Genomic DNA, 18267 nt, shown 5'->3' with positions numbered 1-18267 from the left:
CTTTTAAAGTTATTTAAGACTAGATTAGGTAAAATAAATAATAATAATAATATAATTAAAATGGTTCACAAGGGACACAAGCAAGCAGCTGGTGGGTAATGTAATTTGATAGCTTAACGTGAACTGCACGTTCCCCCTGAGTAATTTACAACTTATAATGGCACGGATAGTAGTTCAAAGGGCAATAAAACAATAAAATTTAATTATAAATAGATGTATACAGTTATGAACTTAGAGCTACTTAGGATAAACAAATGTAGTTTCCCGTTACAATATAATGTCATTCTAGAAAGGAAAAAAAAAAGAAGGATAATTTGGTTTATTTAAATTTATTTTATGGTGGTTACAAGGTCGGTCAAATTGACCAATCTCATTTTGAGATAGAATAAAGAAAATAACAGATAAACTATAAAGTTTTACTGAAAAAAAAAACGTTTGAAATGCATTTAGGAGGTTTTAGGGATTACACAAAGGAAATTTGAGATTTTTGAGATGAAGAAAAGTATTTTTAATTTTAACATGAAAATTACTTTGCACACGGACTATTCAAAACAAATACTCAATATATTAATGGACAAATCTTTATTTTATTTTATTGAAAATACTTCACTAGAAAATATGAATTTTTGTATGTAAAAGACTTATAATATGAACTGAAAGATTGCCAAATTTTGTGAAGATATACATACTATATTGAAAGTTAGAAGTATTAAATCTATAATGACTTTAACTGAGTACAAAGAGGTAAACGTGTTTGGTAAAATTGACCGAGCTCGTGTTGAGAGAGTTAATACTACTGTTTTATGACAAATGTAACTGATTTAAGATACAATGTTGCTTGGAATTATCAATTCATTCAATATTCCTATGGAGTATATATATATATATAAACATTTTTTGAAATAACTACTTTTTTCTTATGATTTATGATTGTTAGCCCTAAAAGTTAGATTCTCATATGCAAGAATTAACAAAATATTAGTTATAAGATGACAAGTTATTTTGATGCCCACATTGCATGTAGATAATTGGATATTGTACATAAACATTGCTAGTATTCAGAATCTTCCATATTATTCGCATGTAAATTAAAAGGAATTACACTGTACAACAAAAAGGTTTCAAAGCAAATTTTTAATTTTTCAAACATCAGTTTCCAGACATATAATACAGAAAATAAAACAAACATGTCTACATAAAAAATAAAACTTACTTCATCTTTTTCAGCCTTCAGCTTGATCTGTAAATCTTTATTCTTTATTAATAACTGCCTCTCTTTTTCTTGGCAAAAAGAAACAGTTCTTTTATTCTGTTCCAACTCTTCTCTGAGGCGGTTCTGGGAGTTATGAACTTGATCAAGGTCACTCGATGTTCTCAAATGTCTGGTATTGGAAAAAGAAATTATGCATTACTCAACCAATTCTTTGAAAAAATACAAATTTGCATGAACTTTCAAGGAACATTATAAGTGCTAAGAACTCCTACATAGCTGTACAGATGTCTAACTTTTATTAATATGCATGTAACATAATCTAACTAATGGCTCTTATCCTCTATAATAATCCAATTACTTTCTGCTGAAGTAATAATAAATACACTGGCTCATAAAATATTCCAGGGTTCCATTCATGTTTATTTTGCACTATTGATTTTTATGAAAAACACTTTTAATTTTGTGCATTTTTAAATGTTATGTTTAAATTTGTTTCTTATCATCATGAATGAACATACACCAGCCATACTTATTTGCCACCAACAACCAATCTGCTAGATTTTGTTTTTCAAATACTCACGTAATTCAAGAGAAAGTATTTAAGATATTTTATTTTGAATATTTGCAATGAATCGAAATTTTTATGAATACTGAACAATCGTTCACGTCATACATTTCACATTGCATTTACTTTAATGGTTAACAATCACATATATCAATAAACATAATAGGCCTCCGAATAAATGCACCACAAGTTAGTATTTTCTTAAATCGAAAATGTATTTCCAATAATACTTACCTCCGCTCACACTACAGTTATTACTCGATTGTTAGGCTTTCTTTTCTTTTGCCCATCTAAGCATTTGTCTGATTTTTATCTTGCTTGCTCCAGTCTTTTATTCCCCACTTAATTGCCCTTGGCAATATCTGTCTCGTGACACTCTCCACCTCCTTCGGATAATATTGTCACTTTTTCAAGACTGACCCAAATTTACAGTCTCTAACACTGGCTATTAGTGGGGAGGAAGGGCAGGAGAGTGTTAGTGAAGGTAAGTATCATTGGAAATACATTTTTGATTTAATAAAATGATAACTTCCAAAACATACTTCTCATACTACAGCTAGAATCCCACATTGATAAGGCAGATGGGCCTGTGAGAGCATTATCGAAACAGAATACGTTTGCATAGATCATGGGCATGCCGGAGGAAAGAGAAGATTAGCATTATAGTGAGGGAACTTCACTATATCCAGAACACGTATGCTCTTCACCCGGAACCTAAATCATGCACTGCAGGTGGAATTTGATGTGATCCATCATCACTATCAGCCAGGCTCCATTCAGTAGCCAAGGTCTCACTGCTCAGAGTTGGAATTAGAAGGCCATGGTACCTGAATTTCATGTTGGTGGCTAGGGCATTTGGACTGCAATATATACATTTGTGAGTGGATCCCAACCTGTAACTATGAAGTGATGTGTTCCAAGAAGGCAAGTAACACCAAAATGGACAAACCCTCTCCTTAACCTGAAGAAGACAGAAAGGCAAACCCCAAACTTGGAATGACGGGATCCTGTATGCCATACTCAACCTGAAGAAACAGAATTTATCCAGTCTGGAATTATGAACACTCATCCTCACTCCCCAACCATGTGGGCAAGGTAAATTTCACTTGCCCCTGGAATTATGGGGAAAACATGATCAACCAAGGGCCCAGAATGGGACCACTCAGCATTCTGAATTACATGGGGACAATGGACCCTCTTCCGTGAACAATATATTGAACCAATATTGATCAAAAAGAGGGACCATGCTGAATCCAACCGGATAGATGAGCATAAAATCTGATCCGGTATTACAAGTAGGCTCCTGTGTAGGCTGGTACCAATCCTACCGATATATGGGGAAAAAAACATCCAGGATCCCAGGTTGGATTCTTTACTTGCAAACATATTCAAGCCATATCAGCCTATCTTATGTATGCTAATGCTGTGAAAGCTACATGCAGTACATATATATATATATTACCTCCAAAACCCATAAAAACACATTCTTAAGCACATTATGCATAATTTTCAAACATAAAGAACTACATCCACACATAGCAATAACAAGTGGAACTTCCATTCATAAATACATTATACAATATCTGGAAAATCAGAGTTTAGAGCTATAACTTATGACTAGGTATTCAAAGTTGCTGAAATAAAGCTGTAGAACCAAATTTAATTTGTATATACCTGTATAAGAATCAAGCTTAAAACAGCAAATAGTGCTAATGGAAAACTATTAGGAGACTATTTTTGTCTAGTGTCGATAAATATTTTTACTATATCTAACTACAATACATGTATAATAATCTTTATTAGAAATTTCTTAGTACTAGTAATTACACAATTGTCTTAGGTACCTGATCATGATTAGAAAAGTTTCTTATATTATTTACAGTCATATACAAAGTAACAAGTATGTTCAACTTGCTATGAAAGGAAATGTTGCACATTACTTATATCACAATGAATGTGCATCCTAGTCACTAACCAATGGGTTAAAATCTAATGTCTCCAGATATAATAGAAATATTAAAAAGTAAACAGTGGATAATGCAAACAATTATTAATACTTAAGGAACCTTAGTAATGTACACAGATTCGTGTACATTAATATTTACTGTAAAAGTAGAAGTAAAACTTTCCCGAGTTTAAGGTAGAAGATTTAAGTGCAGCCTAACATATAAATATAAAGTTCATAAGATCCAAATAAATATCAAAGTCTTAACAAATTTCCCATAAATAAATAACAAATAGTAAAAACAAAAGTTATCAAACAACATTCAACAATTCAATCAATAAGAACAGGAGTACTTAACTGATATATCAACTAAAACTGGGTGATTAGTGGTATTTGCAAATCAATTAATCAATGCATCCATTAATTAATCAGCCCCTCCCCCCATACAACAACAACAAAAAATATGGATGTGTGCTGCCTTCATAATGATTCCACCACTGCATTTTACTAAATGCTATTAATCTTCCCATTTTCAGTTTTTGTATAATATTTACTATCACCCAATAAGGGCATTAATATTTATTCAAAGCACATCACGACAACAATTAGAAATAATTAAGTAGCCAATCAGTCAATTTATTTATATATGTTGTAAGAATAAAATAAACAAAAACAATATTCAATAAAAAATTTGAGTCATCAAAATATTTTGGAGTTGACTACCATACCAACTAAACTTCTCTAAACTTATCTGATTTGATGAACATTGCAACTCAATAAAACCATAGTATAGCTACTAAACAGAAAACACCATAATTTTAAACAAAGTGGCAAACATAAAAGAAAAAAAAACCTTATTAAGCCTTAAGCAGTTTCTAGTCATGTAACTTTTGTTTCATACTATTTATACATTTCTGTGTTTTGGTAAACTATTTCAGCCTATGTTATAATTATACTTGTAATAAGACATTAGTGTTAGGCCTATCATGTATATATTTATTTATAAGCACTACATTCTTTATCTAGTCCCCTTCGAAACTTTCAAGGATTAGAAGAATATTATTCCAACCATACTATATTTGCCATATTCACTGTTGATGATACATTTTGCTCAATCCAGAATTCTTCCAGCCAGCTGTGATATAACAAACACAGTAGTGGTTGAAACATTACTTAGATAAGCCATTTGTTATAATAACAACAACTGTTATGGTGTTAACACCCTTTGTAAGCTGGTAAAACACTATTATAATTATACTAGCCATATATATATATATTAAACACTACTTTCTTTATCTAGTCCCTTGGGTTGTTTCAAGAGTTAGAAAAATGTATATTATAAGAGCTGCTAATGCCCTAAAAATACTAGCTTCGATGAAAAAAAATCTTTGAAATCCAGACACACAAATTGTTAGAGTCTGTAAAAAGGAAAGGCACGAGAATTCATATGGCAATGTTTAACTAGTGTTATATTATTGTATTAGCTTAGAAATAACCAATTACTGACCCCAGCTGTTTAACTAGTGTTATATTATTGTATTAGCTTAGAAATAACCAATTACTGACCCCAGCTGTTTAACTAGTGTTATATTATTGTATTAGCTTAGAAATAACCAATTACTGACCCCAGCTGTTTAACTAGTGTTATATTATTGTATTAGCTTAGAAATAATCAATTTCTGACCCCAGCTGTGTTGATTTCAAAAACCTTAAAAAAAAAGCTTTTATGGTAATTAATAACCAAATCAAATAAAAACACTGACATATAATGTTTTTTTCTGATATGATATAGTAGTGTAAGAAAATGTCTGCTTTAATAATTTTTCAAGACAAAATAGGAGTGTGTTCAGATCCACACACACACCTGTGCCTACTTAAACATTAAACAATACAGTTATTAAATCCACAAAAAATGGGTGGAGGGGGTTTGGTCCCTCCCATATATCTATGCCTGATTACACAACATTAATGAATAAAGTTAAGAAATTCCTGAAAACAAATTTGGGGTCTAGACCCCATAAACTCTCCTACTTAATGTAATTGTGACTCACAGGCAATTGATAATATCAGTTAAGTCACCCAGCTCTAGTATCACTGTATTCTAATTAGTATTTTTTGTTTTATTACATTATATATTTCTATTCACGTCAGTATATAAAAACTAATTACATTATTTACTAAGTTATTTTTTAGTTTGATATATGTAGTTATCTTCCTTTGATGACAATGTATTGGTAATTAACCAACATAAGATACACACATGCTTTAAAGAAAATTATCAGTCAGAAAGGTTGGGTGTTCCTTTAAGAATCCTCCCTTAAACTCATGTAACTAAAATGTTTGTGATGCTAAACTGAAATGACCAAGAAAAATATAGTAATTTTAATTTTCAATACTAAAATGCTAAACACCATGAAGAGCACATACATGTTAAAAGCGAGTATATGTTGTTCCGTTTTTAGTGAAATAACTACAACTATAAAACCTAAACCCAACTAGATATTACATAAATAATTTCATAGTGAAACTACTACTTCTTTTTAAGAAACTTGGAAAAAATAAGTTAAAAAAGTCTGCCAATAGTTTTCAAACTAGATTAGGTGTAGCAAGTAAAGGATGTGCCAATGAAAACAAAACAGAAATGATATGGAGACTGAAAATAACTTTGGTAACTTGATGTAAAGGAAAAGTTTTTAACAACCTGTTGAGGTGTCAATTTATCAGATACTACCTGTCAAAATTAAACTTTGCAAGGAAGCATATTAATGAGAAGAATTAGCTCTAGTTTGAAAGTAACATCCACAATAAAACAGAATCCTGTTGAAAAGAAGCTATACACAATGCTTCTGGAATACTAAAAATAAGATATCCTGAGACAGAAGTTTCCAGTATCAAGTAAAACAAGTAAACAACACCTTGGGACATGTAATCCTCAGGAAAGGTCTCAGAAAAGCAAAAAAAAAGGCTTCAGTTTACACTTGTCATAATATAACTATGTGACAGTAAAAACAGAGAGGTGTAGAGCAAGATATGAAGACACTTTAAGAAAGAGAAATTCCCAAGGAAGAGTTTAAACTCAAAAAATCCCAAAAGAATCTCCAGTCATATTTTTGTAATGGTAAAAAAAAAGGGATTATAAACACTAAGTTTCCAATGAATCAAACATAAGGAGAAGAAAGAAGCTTCAAGATAATATATGAGCAAATTTAACAATTATTTTTTTCATTATCTTTTTCGATCAGCTTTAGTGATTGTGAAACTTTATACACAATAACCACGTTTCTGGAATTTCCAAACTGAAAACCTGCCAGAAAGTCCAGCTATTTTGTTGAAATACAATGATCCTCCAAGGAAAAATTAATTTGCACAGATAATACCAAAGAATCTTTTAATAGAGGAAATCTTTTAAATTTTTCTTTGTTTGAAAACATTTGATGAGAGAAAAGCTACAATAAAGGCATAAGATTATTACATGCATATACTGCAGTATCAGCAATGTTCACTTTTTTAAAGGAAGTTTATAACAGTAGTACTGTAGAAAAAGTTAAAAAATACTGAAAAGTTCAAAATAAGTAATGTTATACATCACAATAGAAGCATAGAAATACAGTAAATTTGAAGAAAAATTACTTATAGAACAATATATATATCATGCTGGTTGACATGATGGATCACTTTGCTGCACACAAGAAATTCAGCACTGAGCAGAGGTAATTTTTACACAGTTTTGATTAAAGTAAAAATGGCATGATGTGCTAAGTGCAAATAAATATATATAATAATGGCTGGAGATGTCTTGAATGGGTAATGAAGAAAACCTTTAATATAAGTTTACCATAATAGCAAATGTACAACGTTTCAACAAGGTTTTGTCATCATCAGTACCTCCAGCCATTATTAGTCTCAAAGTGGGTTCCTCGTCATCGAAACTTAATATATAGTTTATATCCTTATGTGGGCATTTATAAATCACATAAATTTGTGAAAATCTCTGAACTCCAAATTGGGTTACATAAAAGAAGTACTTGGAGAACAACTCAGAATGAAAAAACACCAAAATTGTTTGTTATGAATTTTGTGGAAAGCTACACAAGGGCTATCTGCACTAGCCGTCCCTAATTTAGCAGTGTAAGAGTAGAGGGTAGGCAGCTAGTCATCACCACCCACCACCAACTCTTGGGCTACTCTTTTACCAACGAATAGTTGGATTGACCGTCACATTATAATGCCCCCCACGGCTGAAAGGGCGAGCATGTTTGGTGTGACGGGGAAAACACGAAAATGCTACCTGTAGTGTATTGTCAAATTTGAACTGTTTTGATATGCTAATTGTTTTTTTGGCATTTTTAACTACAACAACAACAAATTGTTCCCTCACCTCTCCTTCCCCTAAAAAAATTACACTTATTTGAAATATATATTCTAAATAAAAAGATGTAAAACTTTATTTTTTAATAACTTCTACATAAGATAACCAAAGAAGAGATATGGTTTGATTCTGTCATTCTTTTCACTCTATAAAAATTTCAATATTAAAATTAACAATCAGTATAATTTAGGTCACTGGCCTTTATGTGATGCTAAAATACAATAACAGCTTTCAAATAAAATGGATTGGCTCATTTAAATATTTTTAAAAAAACAGTGAATATGAATTCTGGTTTCAAACTAACATTTCTGAATAAACTTATTATCAAATGAGTGAAAAAAACACAACCAAATCATTTAATAATTTTGCAAAATCATCAAATTTGTGAACAATCCATATACAATGTACCGAGTAATTATCCATCTTACCTATACTCCAGATCATCTCTTAATTTTATATTCTGCTTGTTCAGCTGAAGGAGATCATAAGTAGCATTAACTAGCTGAATGATGTCAAACTTTGAAGATCCATTGATTTTTATTGTTGGGAAACCAATATTAGAAAGTTCCTGTAAATACACCACTATAATTAAGCCATTCATTATGAGACCTAAGGAGTAAAATAAATTTTCAGCATTTAAGAGACTATTCTGAGAAAAAACTTGAGCAATAAAGAAATGAATGGTGAGTGAAAGTCATATATATATATATAGATAGATATAAATAAATAGTTTGTAATAGCTAAAAATTATTTACATCTACATGCTAAACCTAGAGTGCATTTATCTTTTTAATATGCACATAGGTACTTTTCAGAGCATTAAAAGTTTAAGACATATGTAGATTAGTTATTTCCTTATTTTAGCAGATGTTCCTTGAATATGAATTTCTCTATACCTAGAGGTTACACATGATGCACTAATATATGTGCATAGTCACAAATAAGTTTTAAACATCTGTGCATGCTGTATTAAAGCTTCTTAAATAATAGCAGTGTCATAATATGTTTAAATTTATATCGATAAATTATTTGCATTCATTAAAACAATTATCAGAAACATCTATGACAATGCTCGCAAACAGGAGTGATTATTTTCAAATAGTAAAAATACTTAAAAATAACATTTTACACAAATTTTGATAAAAATAACTGTTTTGCATGTAGATTCAAAACGTATTTATTATCAAATAAGAGCAAAGCCTGTTTTTAATAATATTATATTTCTTTCCTTATTCAATCACATTAAACTAATTTTTCATGACAATCTAGTATCAAAAATGTTTTATATAAACACTTTTCTATATAATTCTAATCCCACATATTAGTTTGCAAGGAAGTATTTGTTATATATATATATATATATATATATTTAGTCTAAGTTGACAATATTGATCTTCATAATTTTCTCTTATGATTTGTTTCACTTGATTTCTAACTCTTCATATTAATAGAAGTTTAGTGCACAAGAAACTGGTTAATTTCTAGCAAAGTTGTCAAACTTGATTTAAGTACAAATTTCCTTAATGAAAAATATAATTAAAATTATTTCTTTTGTTCAGTATTTCATGAAAACTTAATTGGTAATTTGAGAGATCTACTTCTACTGTAATATCTGTCTACATCTGCATATATATATAACTGGATCATAAAAATACCATGTTCCTCTTTTTATTAAACTAACTAATCATGCATATACACTGATATGCTTTAACACTACAGAAGTTAATTTATTAATCTGCTATCACCTGCATACTATAAGCTTTGTAAATATATGAATGCATAATACCACCCTACTGGAGAAATAAAACTGCCACATCTGGAGACATGTTGAACCTTTCCAAACCTTAAACTTATGTCTGCTTGTCCTACTGCTCATAGAATTTGACATGAAAAATCTGACCGATTCCTTTACTAACTTTGAATATTTCCATTAGATCTCCCTGGATCTTCTATCTTCAAGAGAGAGAACAAGCTAAGAGATTTCAACCTATCCACACTCAGAATCATCCTATGATCCCTCCTCTGAAACTTCTTCAACAATTCTCTACTCCAAATGAGGAATAATAATTTGTATAATGAAAACATGTCTCCTTAGTCTTGTCATCAATATCATAAGCAAACGTAAACCAATTTCCTAACTATGTTCTTACTTAAGTCATTAATGTAACTGAGGAGTACAAATGGTCTCAACATAAATCCTGCTGCACACTACTTCTAACATTAGTCCAGTTAGATTAATGCTTCCTCAGACCAAGCCAACAATCAATCTACTTAACTAACTTATCACCAACTCCAACTGAGATAATTTTTTTGTTAACAATCTTTTTAAACGTTTTCTGAAAATTCACCCCTTTACCTTCATCCAGATAAGGAGTAACAGCCTCAAAGAAAGTGGTACATTAGTAAGGTAAGATTTTACATTTGTAAATCCACGTTGACTATATGACAAAATTTTGAGCTTTATCAAATAATCCTGCAAAGCAACTTTTATCAGACTCTCTAAAACTTTCCCCACCATCATAGTAAGACTGACCGACTAAAAATTCCCTAAACAATGCTTATTTACCCTTTTAAAAAGTGGAGTAATATTAACCACCCTTCGGTCTTCTAACACCTGCTTCCTGCTAAATGACAGTAAGTAACTCAAAAACTTGGTCCTTAACCTCTTTTTAAATTCTAGGTAATCTACAGTTTGTTAGCAAAAAATGTAGATTTTGAAAATAGATAAGGCTCCTGGACCTGATAATATTTACCTAGAATTTAAAAAACATTTTTTGCTAACAAACTGTAGATTAACATCAATATTGGACACTCCCAAATTCTTCCTCTAAATATATTCCCAGGGTCAGTAATATGCTTAATTACAGTTATTTGAATTTTCTTGTTATTTGTTCCAACTTAAGACTTTATAAATATAAGTTTTAAAAATTTGTACATTTCTCTTTTTGAACAGTCTGTTAAGTTGTGAATTATTTCTCATTATTAGGATTTTCCTGAATGTACATATTGACACGAGAACAATTTTTGTAGTGAAGGTGCTGAAAACCACTGAATAAAATTGCAACCCCTGTATATGATGGAAATCATGCATACACAACATTCCCTCCCCCTATATGTCAAGCTAGTGAGTGCTGCCACACCCTCAGAACCTCTACTTCTCTCACATTTGAATGTACAGTTGTGTAATATATATATTTCATGTTATGAAGAAAAAACATTAACAGATACTAACTTTATCTTAAATTATTATGTCATTCTTAAATAACACTCAAAACTTAGCCCTGAATCCTTTTAGCGTATCACTGGTTTAGAAGTCTTTCAGAAAGATCACCGTTTGAAAAAATAACATATTTCTTGTTCTTTAATGTATATTATTTACTAGAGGTTTACAAAGCTGTGTAGTTGAAATGTCAGAATGTTTCTTTTAAACAATCATAAATAATCATTGGTTCATGAAAATTTAGTGCAACTGAAAAATGCTTGAATAAAATATTTCTTTTAAAAAACATAAAAATTGATACATATGTACAAATAATAATATAAGCAGGAATTGCAGAAAATAGCATTTATACTTACACGGGCTAGAAATGATAAAGACTGGTGTATATTTTCTTTAGAGCAAAAGGAATATGCACACGAATCATTTGGTGCCTCAACTGGAAAGGAACTTTCAAATGGGATGTTGTCTTCTGTACATTTATCTGAGCTACAATATACAGGTGGAAGATACTGTTCAAGTCCAGAAGGGATTCCACTTTCATCAGCCATGCTTTCTTTTAAGTATATCTGCAAAACCATAATAAACTTAATGTTACAGCATCATTAAACTATGTACAGTATTTATATGTTCCTTTGATACGACTCTTCTAAATTTAAATCCTCACAGAAAAATGGAAAACAAAAACTACTTAACCACAACAGAATACAATAATTTTGTTAAATGTACATTAAAGAATGTTTACCAAAATCCACTGTTGCATACGTCCCAACTATTCTAAATAACATTTACAGCAAAAACCCCTAAATCATATAATACTGTTAGAGTGGGTGGGTCAGACGTGATGCCGAACTGATAACAGATGCATATGGAAGCTTGACCTGACTTGTTAGTAAAGGATTACAGTGTGTTTACTTATTTTTGATATACTATCAACAAGAATTTCACTCTAATTGCAGAACATCTGCACAAAAATTTGGAAAACCATATTGTGTGAATAAAAATATATTCTGAACTGGTTAAGGAAGGGTAAAATTCATGATTATTTCAGTCATTACAATATCATCCTTTCCTGACAAACAGAAAGATAATGAGGAAATGGAGGTGTGCAAACAGGCAGACTTAACTCTGTATTCTAATGAGTCAGGAAGACCCACAAAGACATTTTGCCTTCAAAAGCAATTTATGCACAAGTCCCATATGAAGGTTGGGGATAAACAGACATGGGACAAAAGGGCATCCTGACCCAAAAGATCCCAATAACAAAGGAGCCATGTTTGGAGGGAAAGGGTGGAAAAGGACAACTGTACCATAATGGAAAACATTAGGGCACAAGTCTCCATTGAAAACCCCTTAGGGGAACAATGAAGGGCCCAGACAAAAGGTGAATCGAGGAAAGGGATCGAAGGAGGAGGATAAAGTGAGTTGGATATGGAAGAATTGAGGTTCAGAAAATGTAGCCAAAGTATTGGGATCCAAACCCCACAGAGGAAAAAGAGAATCCAACAGCTGCAAGTCCAAAAAAGGAAACTCAGGCCAATGGTAAGCCAAAGCATGGGCTTCCATATTATGTAGGAGTTGAGGCATACTGACCTCAGAATGTAATTGTTTCACTTGAAAGTGAAGGAGAGGAATCAAAGAAAATGGGAGACAAGGATAAAATGTAACAAACCTGTTTTATCAACTCTAGGAAATGAGTAGGAGGCCTGGGCACATCCACTGGAGCTAAACATGACTGTGTGGCATAGGATGGGGAAGGAAACAGGCTGTCAAAAACATTGATCTCTTGTTCAGTCATACCTGAACAAGGCATGACAGGATAATCTTTAGGTGAATTTGAAGTCTCCATGAAAGCAGCCAAATCCTGGCAAACTAAGGCCATAACTGCAGACCCGAGATCATTGTAGATGAAGTAAGTAGGAGTAGCTGTAGGAGTAGCAGTAGATGTAGTTGAAACATTAAACTCTGAATTCATGAGATTGATGAATGAAAATAATATAAAATCCACACAGGGAGCTCCAAAATTTTTTATTAAAGACATGTAATATTAACATGTAGAAGTGAAAAAGTAGAGAACTAAAGTGTGGCAAACTAAAACAAAAGCTAAGTTCTCCAAAAAAACAAGTAAATGATTAAAATTCTGTGAGTAAAGCTTGAGCAACATGCCTAAACATCATGAGTTCCAATCAAGAACTGAAGCTGAGCTAAGCTACATAGAGGGAGTCAGCTGTACTAGGAGTTGTGAGGATAGGTGAGAATATCAAGGCTAATGGTGAGTGAAAATTTGTGCATATAGAGGGCAGTATAAGTCAAGAAAAGCTATTATGTTAGAGAGGCAAGATATTGTATCGGAAAAAGTTACAGACTGAGTAAACATTTTAAACATGCCTTTTTTCATGACTACTTAAAGATTTGAAAGCAAACTTTAATACAATGAGCATAACAGTCCACAGCTATGGAGAATACACCAGGCGTAATAACTGATCAAATGCCTGTTCTTTGTCAATGAACAAGTTTCTACTTTCTTGAGTTTGGCTAGTATAGTATTAAACATAAATCATTATACAATAGGAATGAAAACTATAATCAACAGAATAGAATAAAACACCAAGGGCTATACACGAAATAATAACATTCAATTAAAAAAATTCTTAGTTCAATTGCAGGGCCTCTACAAGTGTGATCTGGTATGGCTGCATTCCTAACATCTCCCTAAGGCTACCCTTAGATGAGAGGACAAAAGGTTAAGATTTGGGGGAAAAAAAGCCTTATTTTTCTATTAAAGTGACATGACTAATGGAACGAGTTGCTGTCAAGAATAGTGGAGCACAACACTTTAAATGGGTTTAAGAGAAATGTGTAATTTCCTAAATAACAAAGAACTGGTTTAAATTGTTACTTGTTTCAAGGGTGAGTGTGCAAGGACAGCCTTGATGGTCTAAATAGTATCTTGTTGTCTGTATATTAAATGTTTTAAAACTTAAATTTTTCGAGGTACTGTGATTTTAGATTTATACATAAAAAAAGAAAAACTGGAAGGAACCAAAACAAATACTTTAATAAAGAAGTTCTAGTTAAGTAGGGAATCCTCTACAATACATTCATGTTCAATGTAAGGACTTGTGCCTTAAGTATTAGATTATGTAAACCCTATGGGTCAACTGGCCTGCTATTATCCTAACAATTATTTTCTTTTTCAATAAGTAAAAAATCAGATTCATTACTGCTTCAAAGACTAGCCAAAGTGTAAATTTAATTGGTCACCAAAAGCAAAGACAGAAATGATGAATGACTGGGGTAGTAATATGATGTTTGTTAATTCTTGAATCTAGTTCTCTCTTATTTTAATGATTAGACCATGATCACTGATGGGCATATCTTATGATCTAGCAAGTTACTTAAAAATACTACATGACAGTCTGTTGACTTTATACAAGAATGGTAGCACACCTCCTCACAGTGATGATTGACTGTGCACAATACTATTGCTACTATTTTGGCCCTTGATAAACTTTTAAGTAAAGAAAGTTTATCTCATCATTCCTTATTACACTTACTAAAAAATTACTCACTTCCTCTTCTACAATTATTGCAAGATTAACAGTGCATTTCATCATCACATATATTGAATATTACTATAAACATAACTTGCAAACACAGTAAGACTAAAAGAGTATACATTACATTTTTGCAGGTCAATGTTGTCAATTATAAGTCTCAAACATTTCAGTAAACTGTGCATAGCAATTTTTAACTGGTATTGGTAATGGTATACTAGTTATCCATGTGCCTGCAGTACAACTATTAGTATTACTACTTACTGAAAACAGGTTACTTTAACTTTAAAAATAATACTTATCAAAAGGGAAGTCAGTACACAGTAATAATTATATCATTTTATGTTAAAAATTATAGTATAAATATAATAATTCCAATAAATGGAAATGGGTTTTGTTTAGCAAGGAATGTATAAAAAATCGATGTTTAAAAAAACAACGTATATCTAAGGCCAAAGTCGAGACCTAGACCAGAATCTATTTACTATTAGTATTATACTAATAATAAAAGTTATTAGTATTACGAGTATATAATACATAGCATACATTTTGATTTTCTCACAAAATATTTATAACAATTAACAAAACACTTACACTTCGCTATAATTTACAAACGTTCAGCAGCTTAAACGTGTTTTTTCAGAGCATTATTATATATGCTTTTTATGGAAAATGACATTTATAATTTACATAGCATTAAAATTTTATTTTTTAATCCTGGGGTTAAGATACAATTAAAATTGAATGAAACAAAAACTTCTAAATGTATGGCCCAAACCGTTATGCTTAAGCGACACCCTCCGGTACAATGCTACAACTTTAGTTTTTGACGAAAACTTATTCTTTATGTTCCTTCGTTTTTATCGCATACTTGTGTCTAATGCGTTTAATTTACCGAAGAAAGATTCATCAAAATTTTGTAAGATTTAAAATTAAATCCTATAAACTCAATTCACTGTAACGTTAAAATAAAAGAAAGTTAATTATCAATAACTTTTAATAAAAAGTTGACAAAACACAAAACATTTTATTTGGAAAGTTCGAACGTTTCGGAATCACTTATTCCATCTTCAGCGAAATCTGAAAATAGTGTTACAAATATATTGAATAAGATAAACATTATATATAAAAAACTCGTATTCTGTACCTACATAATACACATTATTCACTTGATTTAAATATATTTTAATTCAACTCTTTCATTTGTGCCACGTTTTTTCGTTTTCTCGTACTATAATATGTATATTCAAGTTGTTTACTTCTTATGTATATCATATTTCTGTTGTAATTACAAATATTGTTGTTGTTTTTTTGTATCTTTAGATTACTGATGACAGAATTTTGATGATTCCGAAACGTTTAATAAATGCTTCCTATTATTACTTTCATGTTTTGCTTTATCATTTAGTTACGCTTTCCGAAAAATGAGTCGATTACTTTGTAACATTATTTTCAGATTTTACTAAATATAGAATAGATGTATTCCGAAATATTCGAACCTTGTAAATAAATAATAAGCTACCATAGTATATCAGAACTAAAAGTAAATCTATCTAAATAATACGCCTGCGTTTGTCTGTCCGGAACCTTTCTCGTAAATATCTCAACTAAACGCTACACATTTCATATTGTAAGAATGGCCTTTGTCCGAGAGATCCGGATTACATATTGGTTTTTCCATTCACAATCATCTTACCTGTTTTTTTTTTTTTTGCTTCGTCAAACTTTTCAATGTATGGAGTATGCTACACGATGGCACAATGTCGTGACTATTGGCTTCAATTCAACGTTAGTATTTATATTTGCAAAGTATTTCACACAAACAACACTTAACCCCGTGTAATTTCCAAAAAAAATATTAGCATTACACTAAATACAGTTGCTATGGGCTTTCTCAACTTTGGTTTGTTTGGTAAACTGCTATAAAACATTTTAGCTAAGTTTTCTTTTCTTTTTTCAGTATGGGTTTTATTCTTTGTTCTTGTGAGTTTCTTTCTTTCAACTCATAAAACTGTCATACACTGAACAGTCATAACTGTTTCATTCTTTGTACATTATTATAAATATCATTACTTTACTTTATTGTATAATTTAGGTGAAGTTTTATTGAATAAAGCTAAGTTTACGTGAGTTTGTTTGTCTGACCTCTTAAATGTTTTTCAAATAGACAAGGATTTATCGAACTAACACATTGTGCCTACAGGAAAGCATAGATCAAATGGCGTGCGTGAAAATGATAGAATAAGGAAAATTCAAGCAAAAGACATGAAAACTACCGCAAATGTTTTGTAGGTCTTGTTAGTTACATATTATTGAAGCTGATTTTATGAAACAACCCGTTTAAAAAGTGCGTAATATCACAAATCAATGCGAACACAAAAATTAAAGCGATACTTTAGACGTAAACCTATAATGGCGTACGGGATACAGCTAGCTCAGGAGATTTAGATTAGCTCTAAAACTACATACTAAGCTAACAATGCAAAATAACCTTCATAAGATTAAAAGGTATGAATAATAAAACTATTATTTTAAACATTATAACCATAATATTAATCAATCAAACATTACGTTAAAATGAAGTATGTTCAGTACCAGATTAGCACATAGGCTACCTAGACTCGGTCCTAGGACCCCGGCCACCCAAGTAAAAAAAAAAATAGGTTTGTAAAACTAGCAGAATAGAGGCAAGAGTGAGTTATTATTATTATCATTATTATTCCCAAGTATTACCTGGGTCTAGGACACTACTAGACCTTAATCCAGCCCTGAGTGTGTTTCACAGGGGCGAATTCATGATTATGTTAAGGGTAAGAATCCAACTAGAGCTTTACTAGCACTACTTATAAATCTGTATTACTTTCATTTTTACCTTGCCAATAACTTTACACTTCTAATAGCTTTAATAATAAAATCAATTAGAAAGCCTACAAATTATAAATTGCTCAGTTGGGATATGATCCAACGATTTGAAAGCTTATATGTTTATTTCTAGTAATGTGATTGATATGAAAATAAAAACAATCGAAACAAACATTTAAACATTAAATTTAAATTAAGTAGTTATAATTATTTATAATCATATTCATAAAACAGTTATAAAGTCTATGCCTAGATCCATATTTTGGCATTCGAAAACAGAGTACCTGTTTAAAAAAAATTAAAAAGCTGTTATACTTATAAAGTCATACTACTTGCATTTTCGCTTATTTTGGTCACAAACAATACAAAAATATCTTTAAAAACACTGAAAAATCGATCCTGTAACAAGTTTGTTATTAGAGCTGCAATTGTCGTAAAGAATACTAACTTTGATTAAAACAAATATCTAAATTTTGAAAACTAAAAAAAATTATTTAAAAACAACTATTATTTTATACACAATTCAATAAAATGAGATT

At 30.9% G+C, this 18267-nt stretch overlaps 1 protein-coding gene across 1 annotated transcript in view; it reads right to left on the bottom strand.

The window, feature by feature from the left end:
- LOC106465306 (afadin- and alpha-actinin-binding protein A-like) overlaps nucleotides 1–15632 on the bottom strand; it is a 64469-nt gene extending 48837 nt beyond the window's left edge. Inside the window, exons 1-4 of the mRNA XM_013925514.2 lie at nucleotides 15461–15632; nucleotides 11669–11878; nucleotides 8521–8660; nucleotides 1214–1382 (exon numbers count right to left, since the gene is read on the bottom strand). Of these exons, the coding sequence (XP_013780968.1) occupies nucleotides 1214–1382; nucleotides 8521–8660; nucleotides 11669–11860 (501 nt within the window). The 5' untranslated portion in view covers nucleotides 11861–11878; nucleotides 15461–15632. The remainder of the gene's footprint in view (nucleotides 1–1213; nucleotides 1383–8520; nucleotides 8661–11668; nucleotides 11879–15460) is intronic.
- Between the last annotated feature and the right edge of the window lie 2635 nt (nucleotides 15633–18267).

The sequence above is a fragment of the Limulus polyphemus genome, unplaced genomic scaffold (assembly GCF_000517525.1).
Source record: "Limulus polyphemus unplaced genomic scaffold, Limulus_polyphemus-2.1.2 Scaffold1902, whole genome shotgun sequence".
Lineage (NCBI taxonomy): Eukaryota > Metazoa > Arthropoda > Merostomata > Xiphosura > Limulidae > Limulus > Limulus polyphemus.
This window is presented reverse-complemented; position numbering and strand designations above follow the sequence as displayed.